The 24,310-nt window shown below is 42.1% G+C and overlaps 1 protein-coding gene across 1 annotated transcript in view; it reads left to right on the top strand.

Annotated features, from left to right (window-relative positions):
- The first annotated feature begins 200 nt into the window (after positions 1-200).
- Positions 201-24,310, top strand: part of LOC140198768 (TGF-beta receptor type-1) — a 72,750-nt gene continuing 48,640 nt past the window's right edge. Inside the window, exon 1 of the mRNA XM_072259777.1 lies at positions 201-261. Within this exon, the coding sequence (XP_072115878.1) occupies positions 201-261 (61 nt within the window). The remainder of the gene's footprint in view (positions 262-24,310) is intronic.

The raw sequence follows: 24,310 nt of genomic DNA, 5'->3' as shown, positions 1-24,310 counted from the left end.
GCCGACGTTTACCTTGTATCTCAGGTCACCTGATTAGCATTGACCTTATATTCCTCCACGCTGAGCAAGGTCCGGAGCCTGCGTGGTGCAGAGTGCATGGGCTCGTTTGTGTAATCGCTGTAACCTGAAGTGAAGGGAGGGAGCACGAATTACAGTAAGTCATCTTTCAGCATCGCATGCACTGTCCCTTAACATGCCCCATGGCGAGTCGGAGATGTACGCGCTGGCTTCTGCTCGTCCGCTGTTTTCAGCTAACTTCAGGTACGCTGTCATAGTCGTGTAAGTGTCTTCTCCCAGGCTTCGCGGTTCAAAGTCAAGATCTTCGAACGAAACGTATACATTTATGCTGTAAATATCTTACTGTTTCGTTGGCGTTCAACATCTCTATAAATCCAGATGTTATAATCCAACCACAACAAATTCTTCTGCACAGTGTGAGATAATTGTTGGTAACGATACGTAGCATCTTCACTGAAAGAATAACCTCCCATTCCCACTTAATATAAGTTTTGTTTGCGTTAACACATTATCTAGCTGATATTTGCATAACTGGATACATTACAGATTTTAAGATACACCTGCATTACGGATTTGAATTTATTTGCTGACACCCCCTCCTCCCCAGTTTACTACTTCCACGCGAGCTACAAACAAGTCTGCCAGAAAGAAAATTATTCCCGTCGGTCCCTTGACAATAGTTCGGCAATTCTTTTCCCAACTTGAACATTTGCCCTCTTCTTAAAAGTTTATCTTTTCCCAACCCAAAGCCTCCATTCCGTTGTCCGAACCCTCAAACTTTCTGCGAAACCTACGGAAATTTGTAGAAATAGTAATACAGTCTATCTTTAAAGCGTGCCGATGCCAGAAACCCGTTTGAAGTTTTAAAAGGGGCCAAAAGTTCTCGCTGTGCCCAGAAAACGTAGATGGGGAAAACGGGCGAGGTCTTTAAGAGGAATAGATAGAGTGGACAGCCAACGCCTCTTCTCCAGGGCACCACTGCTCAATACAAGAGGACATGGCTTTAAGGTAAGGGGTGGGAAGTTCAAGGGGGATATTAGAGGAAGGTTTTTTACTCAGAGAGTGGTTGGTGCCTGGAATGCACTGCCTGAGTCAGTGGTGGAGGCAGATACACTAGTGAAGTTTAAGAAACTACTGGACAGGTATTTGGAGGAATTTAAGGTGGGGGGGGGTATATGGGAGGCAGGGTTTAGGGGTTGGCACAACAATGCGGGCCGAAGGGCCTGTGCTGTGCTGTACTATTCTATGTTCTATGTTCTATATGTCTTGCAATGAAGGGACCTAGGAAATAAGATTAAAAAGCTAGACCAGGACCTCTTTCCATGCCACCTGCTAATAAGGATGAAATAAGAAGTGGCAAGTGTATATGTGGCTGAAATATTGGTGCAGGTGACAGGGATTTGAATATTTGCAACCATTCTGGGGCAGCAATGACCTGTACAGGAGTGATGGGTTGGGTTTGAGCAGGAAGGGAACCGATATCTTGACAGGTTTCGCCGGTGTTATCGTCGGAGATTTCAACTAGTTTGGCTGGGAGTGAAGAAGATTAAATTATATTTATTTCAGTGTAAGAGGTCCAACAGGTAAGGTGGATAAACTCGGGGCTTGGATAGCTACACGTGACTGGGATGTTATAGCCATTACAGAAATATGTCTAAGGGAGGGCTGTAACTGGCAGCTTAATGTTCCAGGCTTTGGCTACTTTTGGTGAGAAGAGAAGAGGGAGAATTGTGCTTTTGATTAAGGAGAATATCACAGATATAGTCAGAGATGAAGTTATTGATGATTTATGTAATGAGGCTTTATGGGTGGAACTGAGAAATAAGGGATTGATCACCTTGCCAAGGTTATGCTATAGGCCACCAAAACACTCAATGGGAATTGGGAGATTGTGAGGAGTTGTAGAAATAATAGGGTTGTTGTAGTGGGGGATTTTAACTTCCCTAATGTAGACAGGGACTGCCATAGTGTTAAGGGCTTAGGATGGAATTTGTTAAATATCTTTGGGAAAATTTCCTCAGGCAATGTACAGAAAAGGGAGAAGGCAAAACTTGACCTGCTCTTGGGTAGTGGAGCAGGCCCAGTGACTAAGGAAACAGTGGGATAGCATTCTGGGACCTGTGAGCACTGTTCAATTGGGTTCTCAAACCATTATGCAAAGGGACAGGACTGCAACACAGGTGCAGGCTCTGAATTGAGGCAAAGTGGAATTTGAAAGTGTTGCACAGGAACTTGCAGAAATTAATTGGAGTACGTTATTTACAAGCAAAGAGACCTCTGGAAAGTGGGAGGTTTTAAAAAAATGAAATAGTAAGAGAGGAAACCCTGGACAACAAGAAATACTGAGGCATTTATGGGAAAATTATTGGAAGGTATTCCAAGGGACCAGATATGAGCATTTAAGACCATAAGACATAGGAACAGAATTAGGCCATTCAGCCCATTGAGTCTGCTCTGCCTTTCCATCATGGCTGATCCTGGATCCCACTCAGCTCCATATACCTGCCTTCTCGCTATAACCTTTAATGCCCTGACCAATCCGATAACTATCAATTTTTCGCTTTAAATATACTTATGGCCTTGGCCTCCACAGCTGTCTGTGGCAGAGCATTCCACATTCACTGTTCTCTGGCTAAAAAATTTCTTCCTTACCTCGGTTCTAAAGGGTCACCCCTCAACTTTGAGGCTGTGCCCTCTAGTTCTGGATACCCCCCTCCATAGGAAACATCCTCTCCATATCGATCTTACCTAGCCCTTTCAATATTAGGTAGGTTTCAATGAGACCCCAAGTATTCTTCTAAATTCCAGTGAGTGCAGGCCCAGGACTGCCGAACACTCATATTAATCCCAGAATCATTCTCGTGAACCTCCTCTGGACTCTCTCCAATGACAACACAGCCTTTCTGAAATATGGGGCCCAACACTGTTGACGATACTCCAAGAGCGGCCTGACCAGTGTCTTATAAAGCATCAGTATTATTTCTTTGTTTTTATATTCTATTCCCCTTGAAATGAATGCCAACATTGCATTTCCCTTTTTTTTAAACCACAGACTCAATTTGTGAATTAACCTTCTGGCTGTCTTGCATGAGGACTCCTAAGTCCCTTTGTACCTCTGATATTTGAATTTTCTCCCTGTTTAGATAATAGTTTGCACTTTTGTTCCTTTTACCAAAATGCATTATCATACATTTCCCAACACTGTATTCCATCTGCCACTTTTTTGCCCATTCTTCCAATTTGTCTAAATCCTTCTACAATCACATTGCTTCCTCAGCACTACCTACCCCTCCACCTATCTTCGTATCTTCTGCAAACTTTGCCACAAAGGCATCAATTCCATTATCTAAGTCACTGACAAACAATGTAAAAAGTAGCAGTCCCAATACTGACCCCTGAGGAACGCCACTAATCATTGGCAGCTAACCAGAAAAAGCCCCCTTTATTTCACTTGCTGCCTCCTGCCTGTCAGCCATTCCTCTATTCATACCAGTATCTTTCCTGTAATGCCATGGGATTTTATCTGATTAAGTAGCCTCATGTGTGGCATCTTATCAAATGCCTTCTGAGAATCCAAGTAAATGACATCCACTGCTTCTCCTTTCTCCACCCTGCTTGTTACTTCCTCGAAGAACTCTAACAGATCTGTCAGGCAAGATTTCCCTTTACAGAAAATTGCTGACTTTGACTTATTTTATCACTAGTCTCCAAGTACCCTGAAAACTCATCCTTAATAATGGACTCCAACACTCTCCCAAACTCTGAGGTTAGGCTAACTGGCCTATAATTTCCTTTCTTTTTCCTTCCTCCCTTCTTGAAGAGTGGAGTGACATTTGCAATTTTCCATTCTTCCGGAACCATGTCAGAATCAAGTGATTCTTGTAAAATCATAACCAATGCATCTGCTATCTCTTCAGCAACCTCTCTCAGAACTCTGGGACGTAGTCCATCTGGTTCAGGTGACTTATCCTCCTTAAGACCTTTCAGTTTGCCTAGCACTTTTTCTTTGTAATAGCAATGGCACTCACTCCTGCTCCCTGACATTCACAGACCTCTGGCACACTGCTAGTGGCTTCCACAGTGAAGATTGATGCAAAATACTTATTTTCATCTTCCATTTCTTTGTTCCCCATTATTACCTCACCAGTAACATTTTCCAGTGGTCCACTATCAACTCTCACCTCCCTTTTACTTTTTATATAACTGGAAAAAACTTTAAGTATCCTGCTTTATATTATTGACTAGTTTGTCCTCATATTTCATCTTTTCCCTTCTTATGGCTTTTTTTTTTGTTGCCTTTTGTTGGATTTTAAAAATTTCCCAATCATCCAACTTCCCACTTGCTTTTGCTGTCTTATATGCCCTTTCTTTGGCTTTTATGCAGTCCTTAACTTCCTTTATCAGCCATGGTTGCCTACCCCTGCCATGTAAGAACTACTACTTTTGCAGGACGTATTTATCTTGTGTCTTTTGAACTATGCTAGAAACTTCAGTCACCTCTGCTCTGCCGTCATCCCCGCCAGTATCCTCCTCCAATCCACTTGCTCCTCTCTCATGCCTCTGTAATTCCATTTATCCCATTGCGATACTGATACATCTAACTTGTGCTTCTCCCTCTTAAATTGCAGTATGAATTCAATCATATTATGATCACTGCCTCCTAAGGGTTCCCTAGTAAAATCTGGATTATTACACAATGCCCAATCTAAGATGGCCTTTCTCTGAGTAGATCCAAGCACAAGCTGCTCTAAAGAAGCCATCTCATTGACATTCAACAAATTCCCTCTCTTGCAATATAGGGGTAGTAGAGGTATAATTTGTCCATCAGTGCTGATCACCCCATTGTTGACTAAGCTGTCGCACCGTGAACACGATCAGTTATGAGTTAACATGATGCTCTCAGATCAGGTCATGCCTAGCACCTACCTCTGCCGCACCGCTCAGGTGTGTTTCTGGGGTACAGGGGCTAGTGACCCTTGTGCCTGTTCTATGTACTTGCTCCGACTTATCTTAACTGTACATATGATTTTTTCTGTGTTCTACCACTGAGCAGCAGTGAACCATCTGATTGGCCTATCAGAGTTCTCTTTGGGAACTAGTTGACTTGATCAGCATTTCTGATCTGGCTATTGTTCACGATTGCACTTAATCAAAACAAAATCCAGCACCAACTTGATTTTCCTAATCCCCTTGCATATTGAAGTCCCCTATTACAATTGTGACATTTCCCTTATTACATGTCCTTTCCAGCTGACTTTACAATTTCAACCCCACATCTTGACTACTATTTGAAGGCCTATATATGATTCCCATAATGTTTTTTTTTTACCCGTGCAGTTTCTTAGCTCCATCCACAAAGATTTGAAATTCTCTGACCCTATGTCACTTCTTTCTAAAGATATAATTGGATCTCTTACCAACACCACTGCCTATGCCTTCCTGCCTGCCATTTTGATACAAGATATTTCCTTTGGTGTTAAACTCCCGACTATGACCTTCTTTCAGCCACAACTTAATGGTGCCTGCAGTGTCATACGGACCAATCACTAATTGTGCCACAAGCTCGTCCACCTTACTTTGAATACTACTTGCATTTAAATGCAGCACCTTCAGCCCTGCTTTTTTGCCTTGGTTTTACAATTTAACTCTTTGCATTGTCTGCATTTGTACCCAGTCATTGGCTTGACCTCACTTGCATTCATATCACGCCCATCAACTACTTGTAAACCTCCTGACTCACCCTCAGCTCTATCATACTGGTTCCCATTCCCCTGCCATATTAGTTTAATCCACTCCCAAAAGCTCTAGCAAACCAGCCCGCAATGATATTGGTCTCCCTTGGATTCAAGTGCAACCCATCCCTTTTTGTACAGGTCACACCTGCCCCAGAAGGGGTCCCAATGATCCAGAAATCTGAACCGCTGCCGCCTGCTCCAATTCTTCAGCCATACATTTATCTGCCACCTCATTCAATTCCTATCGTTACTTGGATAGACATGGACTGCTTAAGGATAGTCAGCATGGATTCATGCATGGTGGGTCATGACATTTGACAAGGTCCCGCATGGGAAGTTGGTCAAGAAGGTTCAATTGCTTGGCATTCAAGATGAGGTAGTAAATTGGTTTGGGCATTGGCTTGTGGGAGAAGCCAGGGAGTGGTAGTAGCTGGTTGCCTCCCTGACTGAAGGCCTGTGACTCGTGGAGTGGCGCAGCGATTGGTGCTGGCCTCAGTATTGTTTGTCATCTATGTCAATGGTCTGGATGATAATGTGGATACCTGGAGCAGCAAGTTTGAGAATGACACCAGGATTGGAGGTGTAGTGGACAGTCAGGAAATCTATCATGGCTTGCTGCAGAATCTGGATCAGCTGAAAAAATGGGCTGAAAGTTAGCACATGGAATTTAGTGCAGACAAATGTAAGGTGTTGCACTTTGGTAGGACCAACCCCAGTATAGGTCTTACACAGTGAACAGTAGGGTACTGAGGACTGCAGTAGAAGAAAAGTATCTGGGAATACAGGTCCATAATTCATTGAAAGTGGTGTCACAGTTAAACAGTGTTATAAAGAAAACTTTTGGCATATTGGCCTTCATAGATCAAAGTATTGAATACTGGATATGGGGTGTTATGATGAAGTTGTATGATTGGCAAGGCCTAATATGGAGTATTGTGTGCAGTTTTGGTCACCCACCTACAGAAAAGATGTGAATAAGGTTGAAAGAATACAGAGAAAATTTACTAGGATGTTGCCAGGACTGGAGGACCTGAGTTACAAGGAAAGATTGAATAATTGAGGACTTAAGATTTGGAAGGTAGAAGATTGAGAGGAGATTTGATAGAGGTATTCAAAATTATGAGAGGTATAGATAGGGTAAATGGAAGCATGCTTTTCCCACTGAGGTTGGGTGGGACTTCAATTTGAAATCATGGGTTAAGGGTGAAAGGTGAAAAGTCTAAGGGAAGTGTGAGGGGAAACTTCTTCATTCAGAGGGTCGTAAGAGCATGGAATGAGCTGACAGTGTAAGTGATGCATACGAGCTCGATTTCAACGTTTAAGTGGTTTGGAGAGGTACATGACTGGTAGGTGTATGGAGAGATATGGTCCCAGTGCAGGGTGAAGGTCCTGTTTCTGTGCTGTGCTTTTCTATGACTCTGTGACTCTATGACTCTAATTCACCCTGCACTTTGAGAGGGGGAAGATAAAGTCAGATCTACCAGTAGATTAAAGGGAATTACAGAGGCATGAAAGAGGGGCTGGCCAAAAAGGGGACACTATCAGGGATGACGGCAGAACAGCAATGGCTGAAGTTTCTGGGTTCAATTCAGAAGACACAGAATAGATAAGACCCAAAGAGGAAGAAGTATTCTAAAGGGAGGATAAGGTAACCGTGGCTGACAAAGGAAGTCAAAGAAAGCATAAAAGCAAGAGGGGCATATAATATAGCAAAAAATAGTGTGGAGTTAGAGGATTGTGAAGCTTTTAAAATATCAATAGAAGGCAACTGGAAAAAAAAAGCCATAAAGGGAGAAAAGATGAAATATGAAGGTAAGCTATCAAAGAGGATACCAAAAGTTTTTTCAGCAATATGAAGAATAAAAGAGAGTATTGGACGACTGGAAAATGACACTGGAGAGGTAGTCTTCAGCATCACCATGGACTGTAGTTTCTATATACCAGATGGACCACACCCCAAGCTTCAAAAAGAGGTAGTTGAAGAGATAGTGGAGGCAGTAGTAATGATCTTTCAGGAATCACTAGATTAAGGAATGGTTCCAGAAGACTGGAAAATTGCAAATGTCATTCCACTCTTTAAGAAGGGAGGGAGGCAGAAGAAAGGAAATTATAGGTCAGTTGGGCTAACTTCAGTGGTTGGGAAGAAGTTGGAGTCCATTATTAATGATGAGATTTTGGGGTACTTGAAGGCACATGACAAAGTAAGCCAAAGTCAGCATGATTTCCTTGAGCGGCATTCCTCCCTGACAAACCTGTTGGAATTCTTTGAGGAAATAACATGCAGGATAGACAAAGGAGAGCAGTGGATGCTTACAGAAGGCTTTTGACAAGATGCTACACATGATGCTGAGCTATGATATTACAGGAAAGGTACTAGCATAGATAAAAAAAAATTAGCTTATTGGCAGGAGGCAAAGAGTTGGAATAAATGGGGCCTATTCTGGTTGGCTGCCAATGACAAGTGATGTTCCGCAGGGGTCAGTATTGGAACCGCTTCTTGTCAAAGATTTGGACGACAAAATTGCTAACTTTGTGGCCAGGTTTGCAGGCAATACAAAGAAAGGTGAAGGGCAGATAGGGTTGAGGGAGTCTGCAGAAGGACTTGGAAAGATTGGGAAAATGAGTAAAGAAGTGGCAGGTGGAACACAGTGTAGGGAAGTGAATAATCATGCACTTTGGTAGAAAGAATAAAAGCGTTGACTATTTTCTGAATGGAGAAAATTCAAACATGAGAGGTGCAAAGAGCCTTGGGAATCCTCGTGCAGGGTTCCGTAAAGGTTAACTTGCAAGTTGAGTTTGGTGGTAGAGAAGGCAAATGTAAATCAGCATTCATTTTAGGAGGATTAGAATACAAGAGCAAGAATGTGATGCTGAGGATTTATAAGGCATTGGTCAGACCGCACTTGGAGTACTATGAGCAGTTTTGGGCTTTTGGCTAGACTGGGACAAGACCCTGATATGACTTTACAAGCTGCCACTCATGAATGTTAGCATTTGATCAACTTGAAACATGATTCTAAACTGCTTGAACAGAACCATGTTAATAAAGAGTCTAATATCCCAAACATTATTGCTCAGCAGATCTCCAAGTGACCAAACACAGCTCCTTAGAACTGTGGTGTGTGGCATTATGCAAGAAACTGCCAATACATTTGCACCAAATGCCATCACCCTGGCAACAAAGAAGGCTTTTGCCATGCTTCACTGTGTTCAAGGCCAGTGGATACAAGGACAAGTTGTTTTAAAAGCCATCAAAATCCACAAGGAATTTAATGGTCATGTTCAAAATGGAGATTTTCCCCAGGAGATGGAATGTTAATCTATTTTTCAATAGTCGGTTGGTCAAGCTAAAACTTGACACAGCAACTGACATCACTATTATTTCTAAAAGATCAAGGAACTCGGCTCCCCATCAGCGGTAGGAACTTGGGTCCCCACCAGTCAACTCAACTCATCATTTTGCCTCCATGGGGTGGCATCCTCCAGCTGATTGGTGAATGGCACTGTGTGGTGAAGCAGAATGGTAGTCATGTCAATGATGTGTGTTATCTAACAGACCAGCCAGATCTGAACGTCCTTGGAATTGACTGCATGGACAAGTTGATCTTTGGAGCATCTCTCTGGATGAAATCTGCTTGAAGACAATGGCTGTTCAAATCATGTCAGTCGACACCATACCACCATCAGTATGTGAGACCATACAGCAACTGCTACAATGCTACGCAGCAGTGATCCAGCAAGGTTTAGGCTGCTGCGCCAAACTCGAGCAGAACTTCATCTCCGTCCAGATGCAAAGAACTCAGAATCAGAATCATGTTTCTTATCACCGGCATGGGTTGTGAGATTTGTTAACATAGCAACAGCAGTTCAAGGCCATACATAATGGAGAAGAAGGAGAAGAAGAAATAAGTAAATCAATTACAATATAACTATATTGAATAGATTAAAAATCATGCAAAAAACAGAAATATGTTAAAAAAAGTGAGGTAGTGTTCAGGGGTTCAATGTCCCTTTAGGAATCAGATGGCAGAGGGGAAGAATCCATAGCTGAATCGCTGAGTGTGTGCCTTCAGGCTTCTGTACTTCCTACCTAATGGTAACAGTGAGAAAAGGGCATGCCCTGGGTGCTAGAGGGCCTTAATAAGGGACGCTGGCTTTCTGAGACACTGCTCCTTGAAGATGTCCTGCATACTTTGTAGGCTAGTACCCAAGATGGAGCCAACTAAATTTACAACCCTCTGCAGCTTCTTTTGGTCCTGTGCAGTAGCCATCTCCCACCTCCATACCAGACAGTGATGCAGCCTGTCAGAATGCTCTCCACGGTACATCTATAGAAGTTTTTGAGTGTATTTGTTGACGTGCCAAATCTCTTCAAACTCCTAATGAAGTACAGTCACTGTCTTGCCTTCTTTATAACTACATCAATACGTTGGGACCAGGTTAGATCCTCAGAGATCTTGACACCCAGGAACTTGAAACTGCTCACTCTCTCCACTTCTGATCCCTCTATGAGTATTAGTATGTGTTCTTTCGTCTTACCCTTCCTGAAGTCCACAATCAGTTCTTTCATCTTACTGATGTTGAGTTCCAGGTTGTTGCTGCGGCACCATTCCACTAGTTGGCATATCTCGCCTCTGTACGCCCTCTCGTCACCATCTGAAATTCTACCAACAATGGTTGTATCATTGGCAAATTTATAGATGGTATTTGAGCTATGCCTAGCCACACAGTCATGTGTATACAGAGAGTAGAGCAGTGGGCTAAGCACACACCTCTGAGGTGCGCCAGTGTTGATCGTCAGCAAAGAGGAGATATTATCACCAATCCGCATAGATTGTGGTCTTCTGGTTAGGAAGTCAAGGATCCAATTGCAGAGGGAGGTACAGAGGCCCAGGTTCTGCAACTTCTCAATCAGGATTGTGGGAATCATGGTATTTAAGTACTGAGCTATAGTCAATGAACAGCATCCTGATGTAGGTGTTTGTGTTGTCCAGGTGGTCTAAAGCTGTGTGAAGGGCCATTGAGATTGCATCTGCTGTTGACCTATTGTGGCAATAGGCAAATTGCAATGGGTCTATGTCCTTGCTGAGGCAGGAGTTCAGTCTAGATATGACCAACCTCTCAAAGCATTTCATCACTGTAGATGTGAGTGCTACTGGGCAATAGTCATTAAGGCAATTCACATTATTCTTCTTAGGCACTGGTATAATTATTACCTTTTAAAAACAAATAGGAACTTCTGCTCGTAGCAATGAGAGGTTGAAAATGTCCTTGAATACTCCCACCAGCTGGTTGGCACAAGTTTTCAAAGCCTTACCAGGTACTCCATTGGGGCCTTCCGCCCTGAGAGGGTTCACCCTCTTTAAAGATAGCCTAACATCGGCCTCTGAGACAGAGATCACAGGGTCATCAGGTGCAGCAGGGATCCTCACAGCTGGAATTGTATTCTCCTTTTCAAAGTGGGCATGGAAGGTGTTGAGTTCATCTGCTAGTGAAGCATCGCTGCCATTCATGCTATCGGATTTCACTTTGTAGGAAGTAAAGCCAGTTTTCTGTCCCAAAAAATCAGTACCATATGCAGCCATACCCATAGTGGAGTAAGAGCTAGCCCGCCTGCAACAAACTGGTGTGATCAAAGCTGTCAACTACCCACGTTGGGCAGCTCCTATAGTCATTATCAAGAATGCTAGTGGTATAGTGAGGTTGTGTGCAGGCTTCTCAACTGGTCTGAATGCGGTGCTGGAGACATACCTGTACCCATTTCTAGTACCAGCAGCTCTGTTGGTAAAATTGCTACTTTGCAAAATTGTCTTGGCTGAAGCCCACCTCCGGGTAGAAGTGGCAGTCATTTACAATCATCATTACAACACATAAAGGGTTGTTTTCCTTCCTCCACCTGCCTTTCAGCTTGAAGGCAGCTCCCTCAATTTTCCAGCAGCTTATGGACACCATGCTGAGAGGTATTGATGATGATGACTCTTAGCTATATGACATCATTGTGATGGGCACAGATCAGACAGAACAATGTCAACCCCTGGACCAAGTTTTGAACAAATGGCAAGACTCTGGGCAGTAAAAAGTAGCTTCATGATGTCTTCAGTCTTGATTCATCATAGATGAGCATGGTCATCGCCCACATCCTGAAAACATCACTGCTAATTGGACGATGCCTTCACCATCAGATATGAGCTCTTCACAATCATTTTTGGGCATGATCAGTCATTATTCTGCATTTCTCCCAGCAATGTACAGGGTGAGAGAACCACTGAATACTCTGTTAAACAAGGGTGCCACATGGAAATGGTCCAAAAATGCCAAGAAGCTTTTGATCAGGAGAGAAATATGGCGTCATCTGAACTTCTCTTGACTCACTTCAACCTAGAGCTGCCAATTTTCGTGCGTCGGATGCATCCAACTTCAAAGTGGAAGCTGTCATATCCCTTCTCTTCCCTGATGGTTCAGGAAAAGCTGTCATTCATACAGTCAGATCACTGACTGTAGCAGAATAGAATGATGGACAAATTGAGAAGGAAGCCTTGAGAATCATCTTTGCTGAGAAGAATTTCCACAAGCTGCTCTATGACAGGCACTTTACTTTTCTTACTGCTCACAAACCATTGTTGTCTATCTACAGGCCTAAGAAAGACATCCCGGTGTATAGAGCTGCAAAGGTGGACAATGATGTTATGAGCCTATGATTTTGAAACCAAATACACAACAACCCAGAGACTTTGTCGGGCAGATACACTCTCCAGACCTATGAACCAGCACTTAGTGAAAATGAAGACACAGTTGTGGCTGCAATTTCAATTGGTTGTGAGGTCCACCAGACTGTATTGGATGCTACTGTATGTCTTCCAGCCATGGTCAACAAGATCAGAGCAGAAACAGCTGCAGATCCTTTTCTTCGGCATATGTCCAGATACCTCATTGATGGATGGCTAGTCAAGGTTGAGGAAGATGTCGTACCCTTCTATCGATGTCATGCATTGCTTTCAGCTCTGGACTCCTGCCTAATGTTTTGGTGAAGAATAGTAATTCCATGAATACTTCAACCAAAAGTACTGAAGCAATTCTACATTGGCCACCTGGGCGCCAGTTGAATGAAAGCCCTGGCAAGAAGCTTTATGTCCTGCCGGGCATTGACAAAGATGTCACATCCGTATGCATGCAGTGTACTCAGTCCTCAATGGCAGCAAATAATCCAAATAGAGCTGAACCACAACCACGGCCTCAGGGTACCAGACCTTGGAGTTGACTTTTCTGGTCCAATTAGTGGGTGTACTAATCCTATCCTATCCTGTCCTGGTTAATGCCTATTCTAACTGGCCAGAAGTATTATCTATGAAATCAGCAATGACTGTCTACCATTCAACAGCGCTGCAGATCTTCAGTCACTTTGGAATTCCAGAAACATTTGATTCTGACAATGGCTTTCATTTCAGTTCACAGTAGCCTAATGCATTCTGTGTGGGCACGTGGCCAAGTGGTTAAGGCATTCGACTAGCGACCTGAAGGTCGTGAGTTCGAGCCCTAGCCGAGGCAGCGTGTTGTGTCCTTGGGCAAGGCACTTAACCACACATTGCTCTGCGATGACACTGGTGCCAAGCTGTATCGGCCCTTGGCCTTCCCTTGGACAACATCGGTGTCGTGGAGAGGGGAAACTTGCAGCATGGGCAACTGCCGGTCTTCCATACAACCTTGCCCAGGCTTGTGCCCTGGAAAGTGAAGACTTTCCAGGCGCAGATCCATGGATGCCTTTAAATGCATCCATTAGTCCAAGACTAATGGATGCCTTTAAATGCATTCTGCACGAACAGTGTAATTATTCACATCTGCTCACCCTATATCATCCACGGTCCCATGGCAAAGCAAAGAAGTTTGAGGACAATTTCAAATGGTTGCTTTTGAAATCAAGGGGAAGGAACATCTTCTGAGATTCTCAATGCATTCCTGATGCATCCACATCGCATCCGGACCTCGAAGGGAAGTCTCTAGCTGATGCACTTTTGGGAAGAAAACTGCGCACAACATTGGATGCGATGCTGCCACAGTGTCCAACATCTGAGATAGCAGATGGTCAGGTGCACAAAGACAGCCACATTGACCTTGGTGTAAAGTTGACATCATTTAAGCCTGGAGCTGCAGCGTAGGCCAGACAGTATCATGATGGCCAAGACCCCTGGGTACTAGGTCAGATTGTCAAACGAATGGGGAAAGTGCTCTACGAAATTATCATAGACAAACATTGCTGGAGTTGTCACATCAAACTTTTGCAGCCTCATACTCCCAAAGGCTCAATAAGTTTGTCGGGGCAGATATTCAAATACAGAGCTAGACCTTCATCTCCTCCCTGTTTGTATCTCAATGCAAGAAGCATCAGGAACAAAGGTGATGAACTGAGAGCTTGGATACATACATGGAATTATGATGTAGTGGCCATTACAGAGACTTGGCTGGCACCAGGGCAGGAATGGATTCTCAATATTCCTGGATTTCAGTGCTTTAAAAGGGATAGAGAAGGCGGAAAAACGGGAGGAGGGGTGGCATTACTGGTCAGGGATACTATTACAGCTACAGAAAGGGTGGGAAATGTAGCAGGATCCTCTTTTGAGTCAGTATGGGTGGAAGTTAGGAACAGGAAGGGAGCAGTTACTCTATTGGGGGTATTCTATAGTCCCCCTGGTAGCAGCAGAGATACAGAGGAGCAGACTGGGAGGCAGATTTTGAAAAGGTGCAAAAATAACAGGGTTGTTATCATGGGTGACTTTAACTTCCCTAATATTGATTGGCACCTGATTAGTTCCAAGGGTTTAGATGGGGCAGAGTTTGTTAAGTGTGTCCAGGACAGATTCTTGTCACAGTATGTGGACAGGCCGACTAGGGGGAATGCCATACTAGATCTAGTATTAGGTAATGACCCGGGTCAGGTCACAGATCTCTCAGTGGGTGAGCATCTGGGCGACAGTGACCACCGCTCCCTGACCTTTAGCATTATCATGGAAAAGGATAGAATCAGAGAGGACAGGAAAATTTTTAATTGGGGAAGGGCAAATTATGAGGCTATAAGGCTAGAACTTGTGGGTGTGAATTGGGATGATGTTTTTGCAGGGAAATGTACTATGGATAAGTGGTCGATGTTTAGAGATCTCTTGCGGGATGTTAGGGATAAATTTGTCCCGGTGAGGAAGATAAAGAATGGTAGGGTGAAGGAACCATGGGTGACAAGTGAGGTGGAAAATCTAGTCAGGTGGAAGAAGGCAGCATACATGAGGTTTAGGAAGCAAGGATCAGATGGGTCTATTGAGGAATATAGGGAAGCAAGAAAGGAGCTTAAGGAGGGGCTGAGAAGAGCAAGAAGGGGACATGAGAAGGCCTTGGCGAGTAGGGTAAAGGAAAACCCCAAGGCATTCTTCAATTATGTGAAGAACAAAAGGATGACAGGAGTGAAGGTAGGACCAATTAGAGATAAAGGTGGGAAGATGTGCCTGGAGGCTGTGGAAGTGAGCGAGGTCCACAATGAATACTTCTCTTCGGTATTCACCAATGAGAGAGTACTTGATGATGGTGAGGACAATATGAGTGAGGTTGATGTTCTGGAGCATGTTGATATTAAGGGAGAGGAGGTGTTGAAGTTATTAAAATACATTAGGATGGATAAGTCCCCGGGGCCTGTTGGAATATTCCACAGGCTGCTCCACGAAGTGGGGGAAAAGATTGCAAATAAGCAATAAGCAATTTGCTCTGATAAGCAAATTATTGGAGGGGATTATGAGATATTAGATGTACATGCATTTGGAAAGATGAGGGTTGATTAGAGGAAGACACCAAGGTTGTATGTGTGGGAGTTTGTCTCATGAATGTGATTGAGTATTTTGATGAAGTGACCAGTGAGGTCAATTAGGGTGGGCAGTAGATGTGGTCTATATGGATTTCATTAAAGCCTTTGATAAGATTCCACATGTAACACTGATTGGGAAGGTTTGGCTGAACGGAATCCAGGGAGAGCTGGTTAATCGTGCCCATGGTCTGCTCTTTATCAAAGTACAGTATTGCTTTGCACTGTTGTAACTATATATTCTAATTACATGGCCTTGTCAGTGTTAGTCTTTGTCCTGTTTTTTTGTTATATCACTCTGGTTATATAAATGTGATTTGGCAGTTGTTGTTTTCTTTTTCTTCATATATATATAAATTTGCTCCGGGAGTTGGTTCTTAATGGTTTTCTTTTTCTTTTTTTTTTTGTTTTGTAGTTGGTGAGGTTTTTTATTTTCAGTTAGTTGGGGTTCTTTTTTTCCCCCCTCTTTTTCTTATATAAAATTTTTCTTTCATTAGCATATATGTGTTTTTTCTTCAGCTGTATTAATTATATATATAGTAATTTGCTGAACTTCTGTATTTTATAGCTGTAGAAGATTATATATCAATAAAAAGATTTTAAAAATGAAAAGTGATATCACTCTGGAGGAACATTGTATCACTTCTTAATGCATGCATTTCTAAATGACAATAAACGAGTACTGAGTATCCTCATAATCTAATCTAATCTAATTGGTTTAATGGTAGGAAACCAAGGCTGATGGTGGAAACATAAACAAGAAAAAAAAATCTGCAGGTGTTGGAAATGAAAGAAATACATACAAAATGCTGCAGAAACTCAGCAGGCCAAGTAGCATCTATGGAGAAGAGTAAGCAGTTGATATTTCAGTCTAAGATCCTTCATCAGATCAGTCCTGATGTAGGCTCTTGGCTCAAAGCATCAACTGCTTACTCTTTCCCATAGATGCTGCCTGGCCTGCTGATGGTGGAAATTTGTTTCTTTGACTGGAAGCCTGTGACTAGTGAGCCTCAGGGTTTGGAGTTGAAAAAGCTGAAGTAAAATAAGTAACACACACAAAATTCTGGAAGAATGCAGCATCTATGGAAAAGAGTAAACATTCAACATTTTGACTATTTATCCTGAGACCTTTTTTCAGGCTTCTTCTAAAAGAAGTAGTTTTGTGAACTGTCTGTTTTGCCTTTGGTCATATTGCTTGCTGGTGTCATCTTCAGAATTTGCTGGTAGCATTATGTTCCTAGATTAGATTTTGAGTTTAGTTTCAAGTAGGCAATAACAAACCACCATTGCGATTTGCTAAGAAAACCATGGTCAAACTCACAAAATGTATCACACGACAACAGCGTCAAGAGGATCTTCAAGACAATTCTGAAGATGCTTCATTCGGTAGGGTTGATTCTGGTCAGCAGGGGATCCCCGACCGTCATCAAGCTACTGCTCATAAAATTCAAGTAACACAAAAGAAAATTATTGCCACTTGGAATGAAAGAACCCTATATCAAGCAGGAAGATTGGACAAATGTGATAAATGAAATGGAAAGACTAAAGATTAACATCATAGGAATTAGCGAAGTTCGTTGGATAGGTGCTAGAAAATGTCAGATTAGAAATAAAACACTGGTTTATTCTTGTGGAACATCCCATACTATTGGAGTAGGAATTCTTATGGATGAAAACATGGCAAAAAGTGTTTTAGGACATTGGGCAATATCAGAAAGAATTCTCCTTGTTAGATTCAGAGGACAACCATTTGATTTAGCAATTATACAGGTATATGCACCAACAACAGATGGAACAAATAAGGATATAGATAAATTCTATGAAGAGCTTGAACAAGCAAAGAATGGATGTGAATCTCAAGATATTGTTATTGTCATGGGAGATCTAAATGCTAAAGCAGGACAAGGTGCTGGTGGAAATACCATAGGAAAATTTGGACTAGGGGAAAGAAATGAATGAGGTGAGAAATGGGTAGAATGGTGCAAGATGAATAATCAGGTCATTATGAATACCTACTTTAAAAACCATCAGACACGTTTGTGGACCTGGAAAAGTCCACGCGATAACACTAGAAATCAAATTGACTTTATTACTATAAACCAAAGATTTAGAAACTCAGTGACTCAATGCAAAACATATCCAGGTGCAGACTGTAATAGTGACCATAACCCAGTAACATGTCATGTAAAAGTAAAACTTAAAAAAACTAAAGAAGCAAAAACCTGAACAATCCCTTGACTACTTGCAATTAATTAAAGAAGAAAACTTAAGACAAGAATTTACAATTGAAGTAAGGAATAGATTTCAAAGTCTAGAAATAGAATCTGTTGAAGATGATAGCAATCATGTGGAAAAGAAATTTAACTCTCTAAAGGATGCCTTGGTAGAATCAGCAAAGTCAGTGATTCCTAAAAAAGAAAAAAGCACAAAGAGTAAATGGATGACAGATGAAATCAAAAATCTAATGGAAGAAAGGAGACAGAAGAAAGCAAATCCTATAGAATATAGGTCCTTAGATAAAAAAGTTAAAAACTTGTGTCAAAAAGCCAAAGGAGAATGGCTAAACCAGGAATGTGAGCAAATAGAAAGAATCCCTATTCCTGTTCCAAAAAGGTTACATCAACAAATCAAGAATATCGCTGGTAAAAAGCTCCTCTGTTCTTCAGGTGGGTGTTTGAAAGCAAAGGACGGTACCATTATCATGGAAGAAGATGAGATTACGAACAAATGGACTGTGTATATTCAGGAATTGTTTGAAGACGATTGAGGCGACAAACCAGAAATTAAGAAAAACATTGAAGGTCCAAGTATTTTAAAATCTGAAGTTCGTAATGCAATAAATAAGATGAAGAAAGGAAAGGCAGCAGGTCCTGATGAATTAGTAATAGAACAAATTATCGCCCTTGAAGATTATGGAATTGAAAAACTTACTGATTTAATCAATGACATTTATGAGACTGGAATAATACCAGAAGAGATGAAAAGATCAGTATTTATCACTCTTCCTAAGAAAGCTGGAGCAATAGAATGTGAATTACATAGGACCATAAGTTTAATGAGTCACATCACGAAGATACTTCTAAGAATTTTGATGACAAGAGCTAAAAGTAAGATACAAGCTGAAATAGGTAAAGAGCAATGTGGTTTTATGAAAGACAAAGGTACAAGAAACGCAATATTGACGTTAAGGATACTATCAGAACGAGCTATTCAAGTGCAAAAAGATTTGTTTGTTTGTTTTATTGACTACACAAAAGCATTTGATAAAGTGAAGCTCAATAGGTTACAGGTTTCCCCCACCATCCGAAGGTAGAGCGTTCCTATGAAACGGTTCGTAAGTTGGAATGTCGTAAAGTGAAGAAGCAATTACCATTTATTTATATGGGAAAAATTTGTGAGCGTTTGCAGACCCAAAAATAACTACCAAATCATGCCAAATAACACATAAAACCTAAAATAACAGTAATGCGTAGTAAAAGCAGGAACGATATGATGAATACACAGCCTATATAAAGTAGAAATACTTTTCCACAATAATTGCCTGCACTGTTCTCAGTCGCGAAAATCTCACGCAAGCGCCGGCGACAAAAACACGGCGCAAGCGCTCTCCAGTAACCTTTAAGCTATGAAGCTGCCAAATCATACCAAATAACATGTAAAAATACACAGCCGATATAAAGTAGAAATAATGTATGTACAGTGTAGTATTACTTACTGGAATCGGGAAGACAGCGAGCACACTGATGATGGTGTGTTAGGCTGAGTCGTCGAAAGTCTGGGTGGTGCAGTGGCCCCCACCCTCCGGGCTGCCGACCGATACCGATCTGCGAAGCATACAGCATTGCAGTGGTAGCTGGGATGCACCCAGCACATCTTTAAGAAAAAAGCTGAAATAAACAAGCTAATTAATTAGGTGCCGCCCAGCACATAAATGTCGGCCCAGATCAGAGGCGACGCAATCGGCAATCGTCTCTGATCTGGTCCGACATTTACGTGCCAGTCGGCACCTAATTAACTAGCTTGTTTATTTCTGCTTTCTTTCTTAAAGATGTGCTGGGTGCCTCCTGGCTACCGCTGCATTCTTCGCGGATCAATATCTGTCCGCGGCCCGGGGGTTGGGGTGGTGGGACACTGAGGTGTCATCTCGTCGTCTGTTTCCATGAGGGCAGGTAGGTCATCTTCTTCTGTGTCTGCCTGCCTCGATGTCGAAGGTCGAGGTCCGTCGTCTGCTGTGGCTGATGTGGAAGGCTTGCTTGACTGCTTAGCCTTGCACATTTTTAGATCATACAGTTCTTTGTAAGCACTCAAACCATCCTACAAATATGCCCTAAACTGACATATCCTTTCAAAATTAAAGTCGTACTTTATCATTGCAGCGAAAATCTCACGCAGTTGCCTCACGTTCAGTTCCTGGACGACTTCACTTTCGGTCCGCTCGCTACTGCATTCGGTTTTGATTGTTATCCTTTCCTCTTGCAATTGCATCAGCTCTTCACCTATCAGTTCTTGGTCATGGGATGTCAAAACCTCTTCAACATCATCTTCGTCAACTTCCACAAGCCAAACTCACTTTGTCCTTACTTCGTTCACCATGATTGAAACGCTTAATTATGTCTAGTTTTATGCTAAGTATAACACCCTTACGAGCTCTTTTAGGCTTTTCCGATACCTTAGAATTCATCTTGCTAACGGATGCTCATAGGCATGTGTTTAAACAATGCCGGCGAGAATGCCATTCCAAATCCAGGGGAGAGCGGCTGCTCGGGGTGCGCGCTGCCTTTTTTTGTGCGCTCCCTTTTTTTTTGCGTGCTGCTTTTTCTGTGCGCTGCTTTTTCTCGTAACAGTGAAAACACCTTCTGTTAGCAATAACAGGTAACTAATGTAGGTCTTTCGTAACAGTGAGGTTTCATAAAGCGAACTTTTGAAAAGTGGGGGACACCTGTATTTGAAATATTACAGGACACTCTATATGTAGATTGGAAAGACCTCCGCCTAATCAGAAATCTGTACTGGGAACAAACTGCTGCTGTAAGAATAGATGGAGAAGTGAGTCAGTTTACAAAAATCAAGAGAGGCGTTAGACAAGGGTGTGCTTTCTCCCCTGGTTTACTTAATGTGTACAGTGAAACAATATTACAAAAAATAAGAGACATCTTGGGAATCAAAGTTGGTGGTGAAAACATCAATAATTTCAGATATGCAGATGACACTGTGTTAATTGCAAGTACGGAGGAAGAACTACAAAACTTAATTGATATAATTGTTGAAGAAAGTGCAAAAATGGGTCTATCTATCAATTGCAAAAAGACAGAATGTATTGTGATATCCAAAAAGAAGGAGAACCCTACCTGCAGACTGACAATAAATAGGGAAGACATAAAACAAGTAAAGAACTTTTGCCACTTAGGAAGCTGGGTGACATCAGATGGCAGGTGCGACTTGGACATCAAAAGAAGAATAGGGATGGCAAAAGACACCTTTCCGAGAATGAAGAGTATACTGACCAATACTAAACTAGGCATGACAACCCACCTCAGAGTACTGAAATGTTATGTTTATCCAGTTACGTTATATGGCTCAGAATGTTGGACAATATCCAGTAACATGAGGAAACGAATTGAAGCAGCAGAGATGTGGTTTTTGAGGAGGATGCAAAGAATACCATGGACGAAACGAATATCTAACGAAGATGTCATGAACAGAGCAAACACAAAAAGAGAAATAATGTATGAGATCATGAAAAGGCAACGTACCTTCATTGGACATGTGAGGAGTTGAAATGCATGGTAATTATGGGAAAGATTGAAGGGAAGAAAGCAAGAGGAAGACAAAGTCAAATGATGATGGAGACAGCAGCCAGAGAACTGGAAATGAATACTAATGAATTGATCCACTTGACCCGAACCAGGAGTGTGTGGGCCATGGCAGCCAAAGCTCACACTGGGCATAGCACCTGATGATGGTGATTACATAATTGTTCATTGCCTAACATCCTATGGAGCTCTCTGATGTAACTCACAATTTTATCAAAAATAGTTTTATGAAGTGCTTTTGATTATTGAGCAAAAATAGGGTGAGGTGAGGCACATTTAGAGGAGAACTTCCATTTTTCTTCTCGATCACAAACCCAACTACACCAAAGATCTCTTGGTTTGTCTCCATTGTCAGGAAATTACATGGAGTTGACTTTAAAAAGTCTGCCTTAAACTTGTAGCGTGAGGCTCTACTTTTGTATGGAACATTGGCTAGTTGGTCTTTTCCTGTGAACTTACAATGTTGATTAAATTCCATTGTTTTAGGTCTGAAATGCTATTGCACCAGCTGTGTGAGTGAAAATCACACTTGTGAAACAGATGGAGTTTGTTTAGCATCAATCACATTTTCACATGGAAAAGTGGAAGAGTGGAAGACCTGTGCACATCAACAAGAATTGATTCCAGCAGACAGGCCTTTTCTTTGTGCCAGTGTAAAAAACGTCTCCAAAACTGTCTGCTGTGACACCAATTATTGCAATGATCTAAGTCCACAGCTGCCATTGCTCAAAGGTACTTTCATTTTATTTTATTCTCAAATTTAAAAATCATTTTGACAGATGTTTATTAGCATGATTTCATTTTTGCATGATCTCATTTAATTTATAGGACTGATTCAAGGAATTACAGAGTCCACACTGATTATGCTTCAGTTGCTTCTTAAATGTTCTGAGTAATAAAGAAGCCTTTGGTGCCTTAATTTCAGGGCCACGTATTCCAGTTCAACCTTAATGCCTATAAGGGTTCCCAGACCCCTCAATTAATGATGGGGATCTATGCATAAAAAAGGTTGGAAACCTCTGCATGTGTTCAGAAGTTGGCTCTGTCAGGAAACTTGAGACTGATTTTGAAGAGTCACCTTCGTGAAATGGGTTATTATTAGATGTCCAAGAGTGATTAGTTAAAAAGCAAACATGAAGATGACCCCATTCTGGACAAGAATGTAGTAAAATTAATTAGTAAACCCATTTTTATTGCTTTTTTTTGATTGAGTCTAGTAAAAAGATCTTCATGGATAGAACATAAAAAGTAGAGCACAATACAGGTCCTTCGGCCCACAATGTTGTACTGACCCTTTCACCTACTCCAAGATCAATCTAACCTTTCTCTCCTACGTAGCCCCCCATTTTTCCATTTTTCTTTCATTCATGTGTCTATCTATCTATCTAAGGATCTTTTAAATGTCCCTAATGCCTCAACCATCACCACTGGCAGTGCATTCCACGCACTTACCTCTCTGTTTAACAAAAAAATCCTGCCTCTGACACCATCCCCTCCCTAAGCTTCCCTCCCAACACCTGAAAATTAAGTAGTATGTTCTTTTTTCTGGAGTCAACACCTTTTGGTTGATCACAAAAAGCATAAAATGCAACAGAGGCTTATGGCTTTCAGCCTTTCATGGCTTCAGGAATTCACATTGGGCCAGTGCCTTTAATGGACATTGACAAAGTGCTACCGTGAGCCTGGGGGTTCTATTCCTTTGATGGCGAAGGATGAATGTTTACTTATTTTGTGATACAGCACAGAGTAGGCCCTTCCTGTCCTTTAGAGCCACACTGCCTCAGCAACCCCTGACAAACCCGATTAGCCCTAACCTAATCACGAGACAATTTACAATTACCAGTGAATTTACCCGGTACGTTGTTTGGACTGTGGGAGGTACCCGGCAGACATGGAGAATACCCATGCATTCTACAGGGAGGATATACAGAGACTCCTTACAGAATGGTGTTCAAGTTGAACTCTGAACTCCGGAGCACCCTGAGCTGTGATAGTGTCGCGCTAACCTCTACGCTACCGTGGCGCAAAGTGTTGTGCAAATTCTATTTGTGAAAGTCACAAGAAAGGAGAACTTCAATTAAAATGTTTCCAGTAGAATGCCATGTTGAAGTTGAGGTTGTTAGTTCCAGGAGAATGTTTTGATCATTGGAAGTTTTCATAATTGTCAGCATCCATTCTGCCAGGTACAATCTTTGCATTTAATGCTCCTAATGGGACACACAGGACTATGAGCGCTACTTCCAGCTTCAGTGTTACTACTGAGTGAATGGTGACTACATTGATGAGGAGCGGTAGAAGAATGCTCACAGTAGAAGGTACCTGGGATTTGGTGAAGACCAATGGCTGCATGATACAGGTTCTTTGGTAGAAGTGGCTAAGGAGGGCAGGCAGAGCTGTAGCCAGGATCTTCTGATAAAAGGTTGGAAAGAGATACATGCTAAAAAATGGATTTTGCCGAAGCATGCAGTGAAGATAACTCGCCCCACCTTCTCCGTAGGAAATGTAGATGAAAGCCTCTTCCTGTATGTAGTTTGAGTGAGCTCCCTGATGCAGTCTCCAGAACACCAGACTCTGAGATGTGACAGATGGTGGCAGCAGCAGTCTGGACTGATCCTGAGCATAGGAAGCAAAGATTGACCATGATTTTGATTATGAAAGCAGTCCAGGCAAACTTGCAAAGTTATGTTTAAGCTTTCAGGAGGTGACTGCTTCCATGATAACGAGCTGTGTTGGCTCTTCGAGTAACACAGTCTCAGGACATCTGGAGTTTCTCCATTTTCTGGGCTGCAACTCCCTCCTTTTCAATTAGGATTGACAAACAGGTGTCAGCTTTCAGGATACACAATGCCTCGCAACGTTTTCTGCTTAACCTTCTTGATTGCATTAAAGCATTCTCACAGGCAGCA

Source organism: Mobula birostris, chromosome 6 (genome assembly GCF_030028105.1).
Source record: "Mobula birostris isolate sMobBir1 chromosome 6, sMobBir1.hap1, whole genome shotgun sequence".
NCBI lineage: Eukaryota > Metazoa > Chordata > Chondrichthyes > Myliobatiformes > Myliobatidae > Mobula > Mobula birostris.
The sequence above is the reverse complement of the archived record's forward strand: the minus strand, read 5'-3'. Positions and strand labels throughout refer to the sequence as shown.